The sequence below is a fragment of the Octodon degus genome, unplaced genomic scaffold (genome assembly GCF_000260255.1).
Source record: "Octodon degus isolate 3935 unplaced genomic scaffold, OctDeg1.0 scaffold00197, whole genome shotgun sequence".
Taxonomy (NCBI): Eukaryota; Metazoa; Chordata; class Mammalia; order Rodentia; family Octodontidae; genus Octodon; species Octodon degus.
In genome coordinates this window covers 2948903-2965932 of record NW_004524773.1, presented here as the reverse complement: position 1 = coordinate 2965932, position 17030 = coordinate 2948903, and the positions used below count along the sequence as shown (strand labels likewise).

General features: G+C 48.9%; 1 protein-coding gene across 1 annotated transcript in view; it reads left to right on the top strand.

The window, feature by feature from the left end:
* The window catches only part of LOC111813543, a 16235-nt gene extending 1201 nt beyond the window's left edge, over positions 1–15034 (top strand). The window contains exons 2-10 of the mRNA XM_023704596.1: positions 466–596; positions 1701–1802; positions 2047–2196; positions 5859–5996; positions 7825–7965; positions 9755–9874; positions 11826–11990; positions 12246–12383; positions 14274–15034. Of these exons, the coding sequence (XP_023560364.1) occupies positions 542–596; positions 1701–1802; positions 2047–2196; positions 5859–5996; positions 7825–7965; positions 9755–9874; positions 11826–11990; positions 12246–12383; positions 14274–14524 (1260 nt within the window). The 5' untranslated portion in view covers positions 466–541 and the 3' untranslated portion in view covers positions 14525–15034. The remainder of the gene's footprint in view (positions 1–465; positions 597–1700; positions 1803–2046; positions 2197–5858; positions 5997–7824; positions 7966–9754; positions 9875–11825; positions 11991–12245; positions 12384–14273) is intronic.
* Positions 15035–17030: the final 1996 nt, after the last annotated feature.

Sequence of the window (17030 nt, the reverse complement as noted above, 5' to 3'; positions counted from 1 at the left end):
GAGGAGGAGGAGGAGGAGAAGAAGAAGAAGAAGAAGAAGAAGAAGAAGAAGAAGAAGAAGAAGAAGAAGAAGAAGAAGAAGAAGAAGAAGTCATCTGTATGTCCTTCTTTGGTCCCAGTGAGTAGCCTTGACCTTCTTTGCTCCTTTATACCTTACAGAACTCAGTTTCCCCATTTTTTAGTGCTAGGGCTTGAGTCCAAGGCCTCATGCATGCTGGGCAAGCCCTTTACCTCTGAGCTATACCCCAGCCTTTTAAGCAATTTTGAAATTTTGAGACAGGGTCTTGCCAAGTTGCCCAGGCTGGGTCTGAACCCATGATTTTCCTTCCTTGATGTCCCAAGTAGCTGGGATTACATGTGCAACCCCATCCCCAGTCAGCTCTCCTGTCCCTCACACTGTGCCCTGGTGGCCAGGATGGTGGGTGGGGCCACTATCTGCCCAGGCTATTTGTTTGTCTTCTTCTAGGGCTGCCACCCTGGTAAGGCCCTTGGATAAAAGGCCAGGGCACCTGTGTACTGCTTCCTCCTCTCCAACCTGGATCATGCTCTGGCTCCTCTGTGCCCTGATGTTCCTGGGGGCGCTGGTCGCCCCAGAAGGTGAGCCTTATGGTCCCTCATAGAGGGGGAAGGTAGGCCCAAAGTTACCTGAGAGAGTTGGCTTCAGAGTGTGCATCCCAGGCCCTTCCACCCAGCTGTGGGCAGCAGTAGAGTGGTTGAGAAAGAGCAGGGTTCTGGAGCCAGGCTGCCTGGGTTCAAATCCCAGCTCTGCCACTTTTTAACTGTGGGACTCTAGTGAAGTCACTTAACCACTCTGTGCTTCAGTTGTCCCCTCTGTGGAATGCGGATGATAAGGACCCCGCTGTTTATTGGATGCATGTGTTTGAGGAGCTCAGGGCAGTACCGGGCTGGTGGTCACCCTGTATGAGGGTGGGTTCTTATGCATACCCAAGAGCCATTATTACTATGAGTCTTTGACTTTGCCTGCCTGTCTTCATATTGGCTTTCATTCTGCAGCTTTGGGTGTGGGTGGGAAAATATGCAGCTTCCATCCCTGCCAAGACCTCTCCATGCGATTTTTTTTTTTTTTCCGGAACTGGGGATTGAACTCAGGCCCTTGCACTTGCCAAGCAAGCACTTATTCTACTGAGCTATCTCTCCGGCCCCTCTCCATGTGATCTTGAGCAAGACCTTGGGCCAGCAATGGTGAACCTTTTAGAGCTTTCTGTGATAGAAAACATCTGGCTCTGACACGCGTGCCATAGGCTCATCCCCCCTGCCCTCAGCCTTCTGGCCTGTTTCCTCATCTGGAAGACAAGGGTGTGAGAGGAGGAGGTTTTTTTCTAAGAAGCAGGATGAGGGATGGCTGGGAGGGTGGATTCCAAATTTGCCTGCTCAGTTCTGGCTTTGGAGGCCTGAGGGCCAGACGGGGCTCCAGCAGCTGCAGCTGGGAGAGCCCGAAGACCCCGCTTCCACACTTCTGCTATGGGGAACTGCCTGCCAGATGCTGTCCCCACTCCTCCAGGAAAACACTCCTTGATCTGCCAACCACCCTCCCTCCTACGGCATCACCCAATCACTGTTCTTGAATCCCAAGTGTGTGCAGGTGTGAGCACGTGTGTGTGCATGGGTGTACATGCATAGACATGAGATCTTCACTCCCCGCTCAAGCCACAGGGTCTGATCCCTCCTCTGTCCCCACAGGAGCCTCCAAGACCTGTCCCGCCTGCTCCTCACGGTCTCACTGCAGGAACATCACCTGTCCTGCGGCCCAGGACTCCTGCCTGCTCAGCCAGATGCAGCTGGGTAGGGATGCAATGGCAGGGGTAGTGGGAAGATGAAGGGACTGGGCCAGGTGTGGGTTGGGGCTGCCCAGTGCCCTGGAGGCTGCACACCTCCAACTCAACTGGGTGCTGCTGTGAGGCATGGGGTGCTAGATTGGGTGAATACAGAGCCCAACAGTGACCTTTTGGGGTCACCACAGAGGGGTAGGGGCCCGGAGAGCTTGGGAATGGGGCCCTAACATCTGCTTCTGACCTCTAATCCCCAGAAAATGGGACCGTGGTGGAGAGTGGGTCTTGCGTGGCTTCTGGACAGTGCCAGGAAGGCATCAGCATCCTGACCTATGCCCCCAACTCCAAGCTCTGGGTCAGCACCGCCTGCTGTGCAAACAGCTGCAGCGACGCTGATCCACGACGAGGTTGGTCTGCAGCGGGTCCTGGGGCGTCGTGGATCTGGATGGGAGCTGGGGGAGCGGGGGAGCGGGCCAGGAGCTCTGGCCTTGTAGCTTTCTCACTGACTGCTTGGGATGAGAAAGAACTTTAATTCCCATAATAGCAGCACTCTGGGAGGCTGAGTCGGGAGGATCATAAGTTTGATCCAGTTTAGGCAATTTAGCAACTTAGAAAAACTTTGTCTCAAAATGTATATATATTAGTGTGTGTGTATTATGGTGGTGCACACCTGTTATCCCAGCACTCAGGAGGCTGAGGCAGGAGGATCACTATGAGTTCAAGCCCAGCCTGGGCTACAAAGTGAGTTTTAGGCCAGCCTGAAATACATAGTTTAAAAGGTGAGGACTTAAAAAAGAAAAAATTTAAAAAGGGGCTGGTGAGATGGCTCAGTGGTCTAAAGCACCTACTTAGAACAAGCTTAGCAAAGCACAGGGACCACGGTTCAACCCCCCAGCACCACATGCCAGCCAGCCCCCCCCAAATAAAAAATAAAATAAATAAAATAAAAGGTGAGGACTCAGTGCAAAACTCTTGGGTTAGGAAAAAACAAACAAACAACACACACACACACACACACACACACACACACACACCTGTTTTTGCATCTGGAAAGTGGTATGGGATCAGCTTTATAGGGGTGTATCCCCTCGTTTGGCACACAGTAGGCACTCTGTATTTTGTAGCTGTGCTGCAATTACTGGGGATTGAGTTACTGGGGGTGGTGAAGAGCCCAGAATGCTTATCTCTATAGAACCTTTTCTTCATGTTTCCCCTAAGGCAAGTTGGGCAGAACAAGTGCTACGGGTGTTGACAGACCCAGGGCCAGGGTGAGGCCAGCCAGGGGCTGAGGTGCCGAGGCCAGGGAGGTGCTGCTGTGCTGCTGGCTTCTTGCTCGCCTGGCCCTGAGGGCGAGGCCTCATTAAGATTTTGTGCTCTTGGTGTCAGCCTAGACCAGGCTTTGGGTGGTGATCAGGATAATTTTTTGATGCATGGTTATTTCTTCAAGGAAGGAATTTGTATTTGGCAGAGGCAGCAACAGGGAGATCCAGCACTCGGGGCTACTTGGCATCCTTTTGAACGACTGCAGTTTCCCTCTAAATTCTAAATTGTGGATCTCAATACAAACCTGCCAGCTCCAAGCTGAGACCTGGGCATGCTCTTCAGCATATAAAATGCCAGTTGGGATAATAACTGCAGTAAGAAAACTCTTTTATTTATGGTGAAAATTTGAAAGGAACACACCAGAATAAGTCTACTAGTTTGGTGGAGGGTCTGTGGCTGCACCATTAGAAATCTAACATAAGGGGCCGGGGACATGGCTCAGTGGAATAAGCACTTCTCTAGCAAGTGCAAGGGTCTGAGTTCAATCCCTGGTTCCGCAAAAAAAAAAAAAGAAAGAAAGAAAGAAAGAAAGAAAGAAAGAAAGAAAGAAATCTAACATAAGCCACATATATCATTACAACTTCTCTAATAGTCATATTAAAAAAATTAGTGAGGGGGGCCAGGGAGATGGCTCAGTGGAATAAGCACTTCTCTGGCAAGCGCAAGGGCCTGAGTTCAATCCCCGGTACCGGAAAAAAAAAAAAAAATTAGTGAAAGGGCAGGCAAGACAGTTCAGTGGACTAAGAGCCTGCTTGGGCGAACTCAGGGACTGGGATTCAATCCCCAGTACCACATGCCTCACCAGCCTCACCCCCAGGCGTGCTGAGCTGGCAACCGATTCTCAGTGTGGTGGTGCATGCCTTTAATCCCAGCTTTGGGGAGGCTGAAAACAGGAGAATCACAAGTCCAAGATGCGTAGTGAGGCCCTGTAACAAATACATAAAAAAAAATCTAGTGAAATTAATTTAAGTGATATGTTCTATTGAAGAAGATGCAGCCAAAATATTAACATTTTGACATGTATATGTTAATTGGGTTCCTTAGATAATCAATGCATAAAGAGAAAAGGTTTATTGGGGCTCACTGTTTTGGAGGTTGCAGTCCATGGTTGGCTGGGCTTGTAGCTTTTGATCCAGTGATAGGCAAGGCCGCTTATCATAATGGGAGTTCATGGCTCAGCAAAACCTCTCCCCTCATGGTAAGCTGGGAGCGAAAGAGCGAGAGAGTAGAAGTGACTGGAGACCCATAGTTCCCTTCCAGGCCCCACCTCCCGTGACCTAGAGATCTCCCACTAGGCCCCACCTCTTGAACGTTCTACTGCCTCTCAATGGTGCCAAACCAGAGACCAAGCCTTGAACATAGGTGCCTTCTGGGAACATTTCAGGCTCAAACTAGAGCAATGTAAATAATCAATACAGGATTTTTTTTTTTTTTTTGCGGAACTGGGGATTGAACTCAGGCCCTTACGCTTGCCAGGGAAGTGAATACAGGATTATTAATGAGATATTTTATATCCTTTTTTTTCATGCTAAATCTTTGAAATCTGCTCAAAGCTTTTTACACTAGAGGCACATCTCAAGAGAAATCAGTCACGCTTTAAGTGCTCCAGATCCATGTGTGACCAGTGGGCGTGTTTTAGGCAGCTTGTCACTATTGTAATGCTTTCTGTAGTTGACTTCTCTGAACCTGCCAGTGTTTCAGTTTGAGCTCTTATTTGTTTGTTTGTTTTTGTTTTTTGGTTTTTTTTGAACAAGGTGTCACTAAGTAGTCCAGGCTGGCCTTGAACTTGCTAGGTTGCCAAGGCTGGTGCTCAACTTGTTATCCTCCTGCCTCAGCCTCCCAAGCACTGAGGGCCGGGATGACAGGTGTGCACCCCCACATCTAGTTTATGACTGAGTTTTATTATTTTATGTAAGTATGTATGTATGTATGCATGTATGTGTGTGTGTGTATGTATTTGTTACAGGGTCTCACTTCACAGCTCAGACTCTAGTCATCCTCTTGTTTTCAGCTTCCACAGAGCTGGGATTATAGGCGTGCACCACCACGCCCAGACTCGGTCGCAGGCTCAGTGTACCTGAGGGCAGGGCCGTCGTGGCAGGTGGCACTGGGGATCAAACCCTGCTCCCTGCACTTGCCTAAGCAGCCCTTTAGTTCGCTGAGCTATCTCGCCGGCCCTAGATTGAGTTTTCACTCCGGAAAAATTATACTTCACATAGCTTCCTCTTAAATGTTTCAGATCTCTGGGGAAACTCTCATAATTAATCAGACAGTGATAAACCTGGAAGGCAGACTTCTGCTCTTTTGCAGAATATTACAGCATTTTAAACCTTAAAGAATGGAATCTCTTTGTAATCACTTTTGGAGTTCAAGGTCCCTGAGGGAGGGGCTCTGTCCGTGTGATCACTGCTGTCTGCGGGACCTAGAAGAATGCCCGAGACACAGGTGGCACTCAGGAAATGTTTGTGGCGTGAACAAAATAACCCCTACGATGCAGCCTGGTGGTTTCCTCAGGACAAAGGAGCTGCTCTGTTCATTGCTTCTCAGGATAAGTCTTTAGGGCTTGGAAGGAGGCAGCTGAGACCAAGCTGGTCCCACTTTGGAGACAAATGATCTGGGCTGCTCTGGGGGCAGCTTGAGGCCGGGAGAGAAGGGGCGGGGAGAACAAAGGGCTGATGGGGATGGAGGGCCTGGAAGGGCTCCTCAGCCTCCATGCCCAGAACTCTGACTTCCTCCATCCCACCAGAGCCCAAGCCCAAGGCCAACCATGTGACGTGTCAATACTGTTCTGGGAATAAATCAGTTCCGTGTGACTCCCTTTCGGTCATGAAATGCACTGGGAACCAGACCGTGTGTGTCACCCTCAGTGGAACGTGGAGTGGAGGTAAGGACCCCTCCCCTTCAGGAGGTCATTTGCATGGCAAACCTCCCTCCCTCTTGCACCAGTTCATGTTAAGGTCCCTTTTTTGTATGTGTTCTGTTATGCTGTTGCTATTCAACAAATCACCTGCAAACTTCTTGCCTTAAGATGTCAATCGTCTTATTATTCTTAGAGTTTCTGTGGATTGGGGAGCCAGGCAGAGCTTGGGCGCACAGTTCTGAGTCCCTCATGTGTTTTCAGTTGGAGGGAGCTGGAGCTGGGGCTGCAGGGCTAAGCCCAGCCGGGCTGAGCAGCTCTCAGATACGGTCTTTCCACCTTATCTTGCTGCATGGGCTGAGTTGCGCTTCCTCACATCATGGCGGCTCAGACCCTTTCCCTAGTAACTGAAGACTCCATCCAGAAAATGAGGTGGCATCTACCTGGACTTTTATGACCAAGCCCTGCAAGTCACATACTGTTACTTCTGCCACTGTGTGTTGATTGACGAGGTGGCAAAAGTCCATTTGCTTTCAAGGAAGTGGTGAGGAGAAGAGGCACCAATGCCACCTGTTGATGTCTCTGAGAACTCACACAAGTATTTAGAAATCACCTCCATGTGTTTGTAAATAATTGTGGCACAGGAATTTTCAGCAAAGGCTTATGACAGAGCCATCCTAGTCAGAGAATAGGTTGACTCTGGAGTGACCACAGGAACAAAAGGAAGGTGTCTCCTGCGGCAGTCTGGGGGACTAGACTCTCTAAAGGTGGTAGATTTGGTGTTGAGGGAGGGGGGTTCCCTCTGGCAAGAATGAGTATTATATCAGTGGTGTTATTCAGAACTTCTGGTTCATAGTGGTAATAAACACCACACTGACCTTAAATTGATATTGATATATATATTTTTCTAAGACTATACTTCTCTCTCTCTTTTTTTAAAATTATTTATTTATTTTTACATTTATTTATTGTGTGTGTGTGTGTGTGTGTGTGGCCAGCTCAGCCCACCAGGGGGCGGAGCTGGCTGGCATGTGGTGCTGGGGGATTGAACCGCGGTCCCTGAGCTTTGCTAAGCTTGTTCTAAGTAGGTGCTTTAGACCACTGAGCCATCTCTCCAGCCCCAAGACTATACTTCTCTTTGCAGCCTATTTTCATGATGGGTTGCTCCTACTAGCACCCTCCCCAGCCTGGCATGTCGCTGTTTATAGATGGACCAAATCTTTATGAAAATATTTTCTCAAAAAAATAGAAAAGAAAATATTTTCCCCATGCTGTTTTGAACTTTAGGGAAGTTAGGGAGATGACTAGGGATTCTTAGACCAAACGAAAAGGTGAGCTGAAATCAGAGCAAGAGTAATGAACAATATACAAGGCAAAGCGGCTACAAGCATGACTGGTCGCAACTTGCTTTGGGTACGTAGGTCTTAGGACCTGTGGTGGGAAGCTGAGCCTTAGATTTGTGCAAAAGCCAGAGAACTTGGAAGGCTGCTGAAGAGGTCCCAGCTGGGTAGCAGCATCTGACCGTGTCGAAACAAAAGCAAAGCTTCTCAGGGCAAAATGCCCCTGGGATCCCCTCAGATCATCCACCAAACAGGAGCTCACAATCTCAGCTTGTGGAATGCATGAGGAAGCCTTCCTCTACCTCCATGCAATATATTTGAAGGAATAAAGTTAGAATCGCTGTATGAATAATTAAATGCAGGCAACAAATGGTTGTAGAACATGGTAAGATAGATTTGAAAATGAATCAGATAGAAGTCGGCAAGAGGCGGGAACATCTGGACAGAAGAAGAGAGCTGTCGAGGCGAGAGGCGTGGGCTTGGGCCTCTCCTTACAGCCTCTCCTGTCTCTGCAGGGGGTCCCCAGATCCTGAAGGGCTGTGCCACACCAGACGTCTGCCACCTGCACGTGAATGACACCCTGGGCCCCAAGGAGTCTGGATTCCGCCTAACCTCCAAGCCTGACTGCAGCCCCCAGGACCCTCCCACAAAACTAGGTGCCCTTCCTGAAGCCGCCCTCCCCGCTTTCCCTGAGTCCCATATTCTCTGTCACTGTATTCCCTGGGAACCTTGTCCCCCACCTTACACAGAGCAGTACATTTGCATAGAATATCACACAGCGCATTATATACTCATAAACAGAAAGTCCTTTGGCACAAAGCCACAACAATTGATTGAGTGATTGCAGTACTGGGGAATGAATCTCCACTCTTCCACTCCCCAGCTATTTTTATTTTATTTTATTTTATTTTATTTTACAGGTACAGGATCTCACTATGCAGCTCAGACTTATAGTGATCTTCCTGTCTCAGCCTTCCCAGCACTGGGATTATAGGTGTGAGCCACCATGCCCTGTTTTGAGGCTGGTGCAATATACCTGGGGTTCCAGGGCCGGCACCTCATGCGGTACTGGGGATTGAACCCAGGTCCTTGGGCTTGCCAGGCAAGCAGTTAGACCTCCAAACTATCTCCGCAGACTTACTTTTTGAATTTTGAGACAGGGTCTTGCTAAGTTGCTGAAATGCCCAGGCTGGGCTCAGGGGCTCCACAGTGGGGGGTTGTAGGTGAGCACCACTGCGATTGATTGAACACCCACATTCTAGCCCCGCATCCACCACACATCTGCAGAGGTGCCTGAATTTCAAGCAGGAACATCCTTTAGTTCAAGTGAGATTAGAGATTCAAACTCACTTAAGGAACAAATCTGATGGTATTTTTCTTTTCTCTACTATCTTGCTTGTGAACAGAGACAGGTTTGCCAATAGCCCTCTTTTGGGTTACCAAAGAACACTCACAATTTTTTTCTTCCAGAAAAGAGACATGCTAATTGAAGGAGTACTTCCTGGGGCAACAGCTTATTAAATGAGTCAACTTTACAGAATTATCGGTTTTAGAGGTGAGAAAGGCAATTTTCCCCAGACAGAGCAGCATTTTCTCAGCTCCAGCAATGTGAAGATGCTGTTTTTAGAAACTTCTTAGCAAGGACCATTCTTCAGCGCAGAATAGGATCCGCTTGCTGACTCTGCGGGCAAAGCAGGCACATTCTCACCTCCGCTGTCTCCAATTCCCAGATGCTGACAGGCTTACTTTTTAAAACTATTCAGTGGATTAAGTTAACTATCACAGTGAAAAGAAGAAAGGCAGATGGGGAACTTGACATTTACAATATGGAAAGTAAAAGGGCAAAATAAGATTGCTGACCACAGGGACTTGGAACATGGGAGTTTTAATGTACAGTTTCTATGGACACAGACGTGTAAAGCAGTCACACATGAATACGTTGATTTTCAAATGCATATTCAGGGGTTGGGGAGGACAAGTGCAAACATGCACAAACATGCAGAAGCACAAATTATACATAGGTGTTACTGACATCCACAAATATCCCTGGCTGTACATCAACATATCCAAGGACCTCACACTTTGTTGGGAACATACATATCATACCACAACGCACACAGGCCTGCAGAACCAGCCTAAAAACCCATATGTCTGTTCAGACCCACATGCATTTTGTGGACACCTGCTCGTGCAGGGCCCATAGGAGTACATACATGCAGAAGCCTTTACCCCTCCTCAGTCAGCTGGAGACACACAGATGCACACAGCCAGTTGTATACCCAACATAGAGCCCTCCATACTCAGCCCTACAAACAGGGTCATTGCAGAAGGACACACACACAAGAACACTTTTGCACACTCAAAATGATGTGCCCCCCAAACATGAGCATGCACACATATTCACACGTGCTGGTTGTCTGTCTTTCTCTCCATGTCCCCATGCAGCTGTGAGCCACACCAGCCCAAAGGCTACCATCTGTTTCACCTGCTCAGACCCCCACCACTGTGACCCTCTGCCCTGTCCGGAGGACAGGAACTACTGCCTTGGGATAGCAGGCATCACCGGTGAGTGCCCATGGGGACAGAAACAGGGCCCAGGGTATGCCAAGGCCTCTCTTTGCACCCCTAGGTTGGTGGCCTCAACTTTCTTGGCCATGCAGGGCAGAAGCTGTACAGAGCAAAAGCCAATGGCATGGTTATTTAATTATTGCTAAATAACAATCAGCTCAAAACTTAACGACTTCACCAGTCACAAAAGGACAAATACTATATGATTTCACTTAGAAGAGACATCTCATGAAGTGGCAAGTAGAACAGCGATATCCAGGAGTTGTGGAAGAAGGGAATGAGTTGTTTGATGGGCACAGAATTTCAGTTTTGCATAATGAAAATGTTCTAGATATCTGTTATACAACGATGTATAACACTACCAAAATGTACTCTTAAATATGGTTAACAGGATAAACTTTATGTTATGTTTCTTTTGAATCACAACTTTATTTTCTTCTTCTTATTTTTTGCATTTAGGACAGGGTCTACAGCATCTACAGGGTCTCATTATGTAGATTAGATTTGTAGTGATCCGCCTGTGTTCAGCCTCCCAAGAGCTGGGATTACAGGGGCATGCCACCATGCCCACCCTCAACTGCAGTCTCAGCGTGCCCCAAGACTGGGGCCGGCACAGCATGCTGGGCTTTAATCCGCTGAGCTATTTGGCCAGCCCTGAACCACAACTTTAAACTTCATAGTTTTAAACAATGATTTATTATTGTTCATGATCATCCCCTGACTGGGCTCAGCTGGGCAGCTCTTCTGCTCTGAGCAGTGAATGCTAAGTTCTCTTGTGTGGCGGCAGGCATCTGGGAGCTCCATCAGGGCAGGAGAGCTTGACACAGCCTCTCCTTCTGCAGGGCATCTCTTGGGCTGGAGAGATAACTCAGTAGAATAAGCGCCTGCCTGGCCAGCGCAGGGTCTTGAGTTCAATCTCTGGTACCACAAAAATAAATAAATAAAATAAAATAAAATGGGGCCTCTCTCCACAAAGTCATATGTTGGTGGTTGTCTTTCTCTTTCTCCATGTCCCCATGCTGCTGTGAGCCACACCAACCCAAAGGTGGTTGGTGGTTTGGTTTGAGCTTCCTCACAGGAGGGTCACTGCTGGCCACCAAGAAGAAAGAAGTGGACACACCAGAAGACAGGCTCAGCACTGACACAGATTCATTTCTGCTTCAGCCTGCTGACCAGAGAATGTCATAAGCACATCTCAGGTCTAAGGGATGATGAAGTAGATCACACTTCTTAATAAAGGAATGGCTGAGGCGTGCTGAGACAGCAATCGAGACTGGGCATGGTGGTGTGCGCCTGTAATCCCAGCTCTTGGGAAGCTGAAAACAGGAACATCACTATGAGTCCTATTTACGTAGTGAGACCCTTGCCCCTGCCCTAAATTCATTTAAAAAAATAATAAGGGAATGGCAAAGTCATGTTTCACTAAAATGCACAGAGAGGATACAGTTGTGGCCATCTTGGTCTCTATGACACCATTCTGGGCAGGGAGCACCTGAAAGCCTTGTCCATCTGCCCCCATAAATGGGAGACCCAAACTCTTCTGTAAATGGCAGCGGAGTTCAACCTGAAACCAGCTCTTAGTTGCCTTCCAGCTACATAAACAGGAATAGTAAAGACAGGGTACCAGGCTCCGGTAGCAGGTATTTCTGGGTGCCCATAGACATGTTAGGCAGACCTCACGGGGTGCTCATAAGCAGATGGGGAGATCTCTCGGGCACAGAAGTCCACTGTGCTCATTGGAGTCCCGAGGGACAAGCCAAGATATCAAGAAAGGGTTTCTGAAGTGTGTCTTTCAGAGCAGTGACCAGCTTTGGATGAGTTACGGGGGGCGGGGATCTCGGGCAGAGTGAATGCCAGCAAGGTGACATCCAGAGGGATTTGGGAAGGTTCAAAGGGCGGTTTGTCGTGGTTGCCTTCCTCATTCGCCATTCCCCCCACATCTTTCCAGCCCTTGGGGATGGAAATTCTGTCTCCTGGAGGAACGGTTCCTGCGTGGCCTCTACGGACTGCAAACGGAACACCTCCATCTCGGCCTTGACCTATGGCACCGGCCTTGGCTTCTGGGTCAACACCACCTGCTGCCAAGGCAACTGTCAGGAGCCCACTCAGCTCGGTACGCTGCCACCAGAGGGTAGTACTGTGGTGGCTAAGGAAGGGGTGGGGTGACGCTGGAGGTGGGCTTGTCCTCAGGTGAGGAAGGAAGGTGGGCGAGAAGATCTTTCAGTTCCACTCCCAACCAGGCTCCCCTAAGTCACTCTGACCCAGCTCTGCGGGAACCCTCAATGTGACCATTCCCCTGTGGCCTAGCCTGAGTGCACCGAGGGCCTGGGAGATCCTGAAAGTCCTCTTGGTTCCTTGCCCTGTACAGCAGCTCTGCCGCCCTCGAGCACATACCTGTGTCCTACATGCCTCAAGGGCCAGCCCAGGTCCTGCAGCTCCACCTTCTACATGCAGTGTCCTCGTGGGGAGACCAAGTGTGTCCAGCTGGACCTGACATCAGATAAAGGTAATGGAGGCAGTGCATGTGCACAGTGTGTGTGTGTGTGTGTGTGTGTGTATACACATGTGTGCAAGAGTGAGCCTGAGCACACTTGTTCTGGATAACACACCTGAATTTTGGGGCCTTTATTTACTCTGATGGCCGGACGTGACTTTGCCTTTCGGTGCCTCAGTTTTTCCATTACACATAGTGGAAAATAATAGTCTCTAAGTCATATGGCTACTGAGACATTAAACTTCTAGACGAAGGCTTTCTGAAAACAGTATAATGTGATTCACACGTACAATGTAAACTTTTCCAGCAGTCTTGTTAAAAAAGTAATGGGAAATTAATTTAACAACATATTTTGTTTAACCCAACATGTCCAACAGTTGCCATTTCTAATTCGCAATCAAGACAGAGAATTTTAAATGAGGTAGCTTGCATTCAGCTTTTCCTGAGGCCCTGAAATCTGGTGTTCGTCTTTTACTCCCAACACATCAGTTCGCTCCTGCTGCATCTCAAGTGCCCCGTAGCCACGTGCTCCTAGTGGTTACCACGAGAGGCACAGGGCCAGAACACAGTGAGGGCCGCGCGGAGCCCTGTAGTCTGAGCCAGGGATAGCGGGAGGAAGGAAGACAGAGCTCTGTTCCGGAATGTTAAACTGTATGCGTGTGTGTGTAGGGGGGCTGTGCATCCTGGAGCTGATGAAATTCAGTGAGTGTTAGTGGCCGTGGCTGCATGGGCCTCTCTAGTTGTCCAGGGAGGCTGCACTGGGCACAGCTGGGGAGTGCCCTATACGCGCCTGTGTGAGGCTCTGGGGAGAGTGTGTCCGTCGGTGCACAGGATGGGTGTGTGTGGATGTGTGTTGGGTGCAGGCCTCAGGGTTGTCGTGGAGCTGCGTGTGCAGGTCCATGTGTGTGCTCCTGTGTGTGTGTGTGTGTGTGTGTGTACACGCGCAAGCCCATGAGTTAGAGTGGGTCTGTGCAGTGACTCACAAACACCACCCGGAGGGGGCACGTACACCCATTCAGGGCAAAACGAGACCAAGGTGAATCATAGTACTAAGTCTGGCATTTCTTGTTTTCCTCCTTTTTGGGGAGCTCAGCCTGAACCCAGAGCCTCTGACGGAGCAACATAGCCAGCGCCTTTTTTTATTTTATTTTTTTGGTGGAACTGGGGATTGAACTCAGACCCTCGCACTTGCCAGGGAAGCACTTATTCTACTGAGCCATCTCCCCAGCCCCTAGCCCCTTTTTTAGAGTCTCACTGAGTCACTAGATTGCCTAAGCCTGGCTGGAACTTGCAGTCCTCCTGCCTCAGCTTCCCAGAATGCTGGGATTACATGTGTGCACACTACCCCCAGGTCGACATTTCTTTTTAACTTTTTTTTTTATTATTAGGAAGTTCAAATATAAATAAAAGCAGAAGTTTAACAAAGCCTATGAATACTCCCCACCCGTCTCCAAGCTGACCCGAATATTTGAAGCAAATTTGGACATCACATCACTTCACCCATCCATCTCTCTCCAAAAGCTAAGGAATTAAAAATAAACTCCAGCTAGGAAGGTTTTTAAATGTTTAAAAGGCCATTTTGTTTATATATCCCCTACCATGTTTTCAATAAACCGGCACATTCGCACCTTTATATCCAAACATAAACACACCACCTCTCCTCATAGGTATGAATCCGAGAAGCACAGGGAAAAATTGGAAAGCTATACATTAGATGGCTGGATGATGTGTCAAACAGTGAACCCCGAAAGCCATCCTTTTTGTTAATACCTGTAATGAAGGGGACAGTAGCGACCAACGCCAGATCAGGGACTAGGGGGTGCCGTGCGTGCTTGCGCAGGTGTCACAGGCCTGTGGGCGTCCCCACGGCCCTCCCCACATCCACCCTCTGTGTCTCTGCAGGCGGCCGGAATGTGAGCATGCGCGGATGCGGCACCCCAGATCTGTGCAGCAGCGCCCTGGCTGTGACCAAGCGGCTCCAGGAGATCCCAGGCCTTCCCGATTTCGGGGGCATGCGGCTGTCGCGCCGGCCTAACTGTAGCCCTCGCCGCCGCGCCATCATTGAGTCCTGGGGTCCCTCGGGCGCTGCCCGCCGCCTCCACCTGGCCCTGCCGTTGCTGGTAGTGGCCCTGGGGGCCGCGACGCTCTGCTGAGGACTCATGCCTGGTCCTTTGATTTGACCACGACCAGTGGCCCCCGGCCTCACCTCTGCGGTGCTACAGCTGGAGCCTTGAAGCTTCTGGTGATGAAATCAGGATGCTGGGGTGAGCCTGGCCCACTAGGGCTTCCCAAAGGCCAAGCCCGCTTCCTGGTAGCTGCGTGGGCAAGCTGTGCCTTCCCCCTGGCTAGGGCGTCTGCTCCTCTAGGACTAGAGCTCAATCTCACATAAGGGGCCTCTCAAGCCCAAACCTCCTCCCTTATGCTGTTCTGTTCTTTGTTAGATTGAACACACACACATCTCCTTCAGATCAGGGAGCCCCCAAAGCTAAGCCTACCTCTTCAAACTAGGGAACCCCCAACACTAGACTGAATTATCTCAAACACTAAGAAGCAAATTTCTCCTCTTGTCTTCCTCTTCAGGCAACGTCCTGGCAGCCAAGGTGGGCCTTGAGGACCCAATGCACCCACTCCCAAGGCATTTAGAGCAACTCATCCCAGTCCTGTCTGGGGCGGGATGGGTGGGGATGGGGGTGGGTGGTGGTGGTGGGTGAAGAGTCCTCCTACTGTTAGGTTCCCTCCCCCGGCAGTAACCAAAGCTGAATAAATTGCATCTCACAGCACCACGTGGTTTGAGTTTCTTTTTATCCCTCTTCCTCTGTCTGTTTGAGACTCCGTACACAGTCCAGGCTGGCCTTGAGCTTGCAGCGATTCACCTGCCTCAGCCTCCCAAGTTCTGGGATTACAGGCATGCACCCCTAACACTGGGCTTGAAGTAGGAGTCATTTTGGAATAAGCACCAAACAGAGAAGATTGGGCAGAGGTAAAAATGGGGAACTCACGGTTGGCAGAATGCCAGGAACCATCTACTTCAGCTGAAAGTAACAAGCCAGCCAAAAGAACTTGAATCATTCCTCATTCATCCAATGAGTGTTTCTTGGTCATTTTCTAAGCATCAAGCACAGTTTTACTGGTAGGTACTGGAGATGAGGACAGAAGTCCCTCTTCTGGTGCTGTTTGTGTTACAATGAGGGAATTGGATTAAAAAAAGATGCTAGAGGGCAATCAGTTTCATGGAAAAAAACAGTACAGAGAAGAGGAATAGAGGTGAGTGGCCAAGAGGTCTGATTTTCTGTAGGGTGGCCTCAGCAAGAGGTCATTTGAGTAAGGAGCTGAAGGGAAGGAGAGGGCTGTGCAGATATCTGAGTGGAGGAAGGAGCATTCCAGGAGAGAAAACTGCAAATGCGAAGCCCCAGTAAGAGAGCTAATGCTACACAACAGAACAAAAATAATAGAGGTAGCGGCATCTAGGGGCTATTGATTCTGTAGTTCGAAAGAGTTGTATTGTGGTCTTTTCCAATTCTGGAACTAAGTATTAAGCATCCACAATTTAAAAACGGGAAACAGTGTATGTGGTTCACGACTTCAGAGAATTCAGTTCATCGAAAGCTGTTTTCAAAGCAGGAAAGTTTGGAGGAACGAGATGGTGGAGCAGAGCTGCTTAGTTCGTGGCAGTTGGAAAGCAGAGCAGAGAAACAGCCCTCAGTAGGAGGGGTGAGAGAGGTCATTGCAGATGCAGAACTTAAGGTCCTGCCTCCATGAGCCACCCAGACTCACCCAGAAGGACGCTATATTAATTCCCTGGGCAGCTGTCAAGCCAATCATATTCCTAATCCACTTTACCTGTCACATTCCACCCCTTCTCAAATTGATACACAAACATCTCACCTTAAGCCATACTTAATCTCCCTATAAGGACAAAAGTTATAGATCTGTCTAATATGATGCAATGATCCAGCATACAACACAAAGCACAATAATCCTTTTTACAGTGTCTCAACAGCACCAGCCAGCATTGCTAAAGTTCAAGTCCAAGGGTCCTCTGAGACACAAGGCAAACTCTTAGCTGTGAACCTCAATCAAAGACAAGCTAATATAACCCCAAAGTACAGTGACACATGCTAAACATTTCCATTCCAAAAGGGAGGAATAGAGGGTTAGAAAAGAATAGGATTAACAGGGCATGGTGGTGCACACCTTTGATCCCAGCACCAGGAGGTTGAGCAGGAGAATGGCAAATTCAATTTAGTGACTTAGCAAGACCTTGTCTCAAAAGACACAATTTTAAAAGGGCTGAAGGGGCCGGGGAGATGGCTCAGTAGGTAAGTGCTTCTCTGGCAAGCACAAGGGCCTGAGTTCAATTCCCAGTTCCAAAAAAAAAAGAAAAAAAAAAAAAGGGCTGAGGATATAGTTCAGTGTGAAGATCCTGGTCTCCAGAGAGATGGGTGGGAGGGGGAGAGAGAGAGAGAGAGAGAGAGAGAGAGAGAGAGAGAGAGAGAGAGAGACTGAGAGAGAACCAAAGCAAGAGCAGAAGTCAGCATGACAAACATTAAGTCCTACAGCCCCGGTTGAAAAAGATGTGATATTTTTACACAATGGAGTATTATTCAGCTATTAAGAATGATAAACTCGAAGCTTTTATATTGAAGTGGATGCCACTTG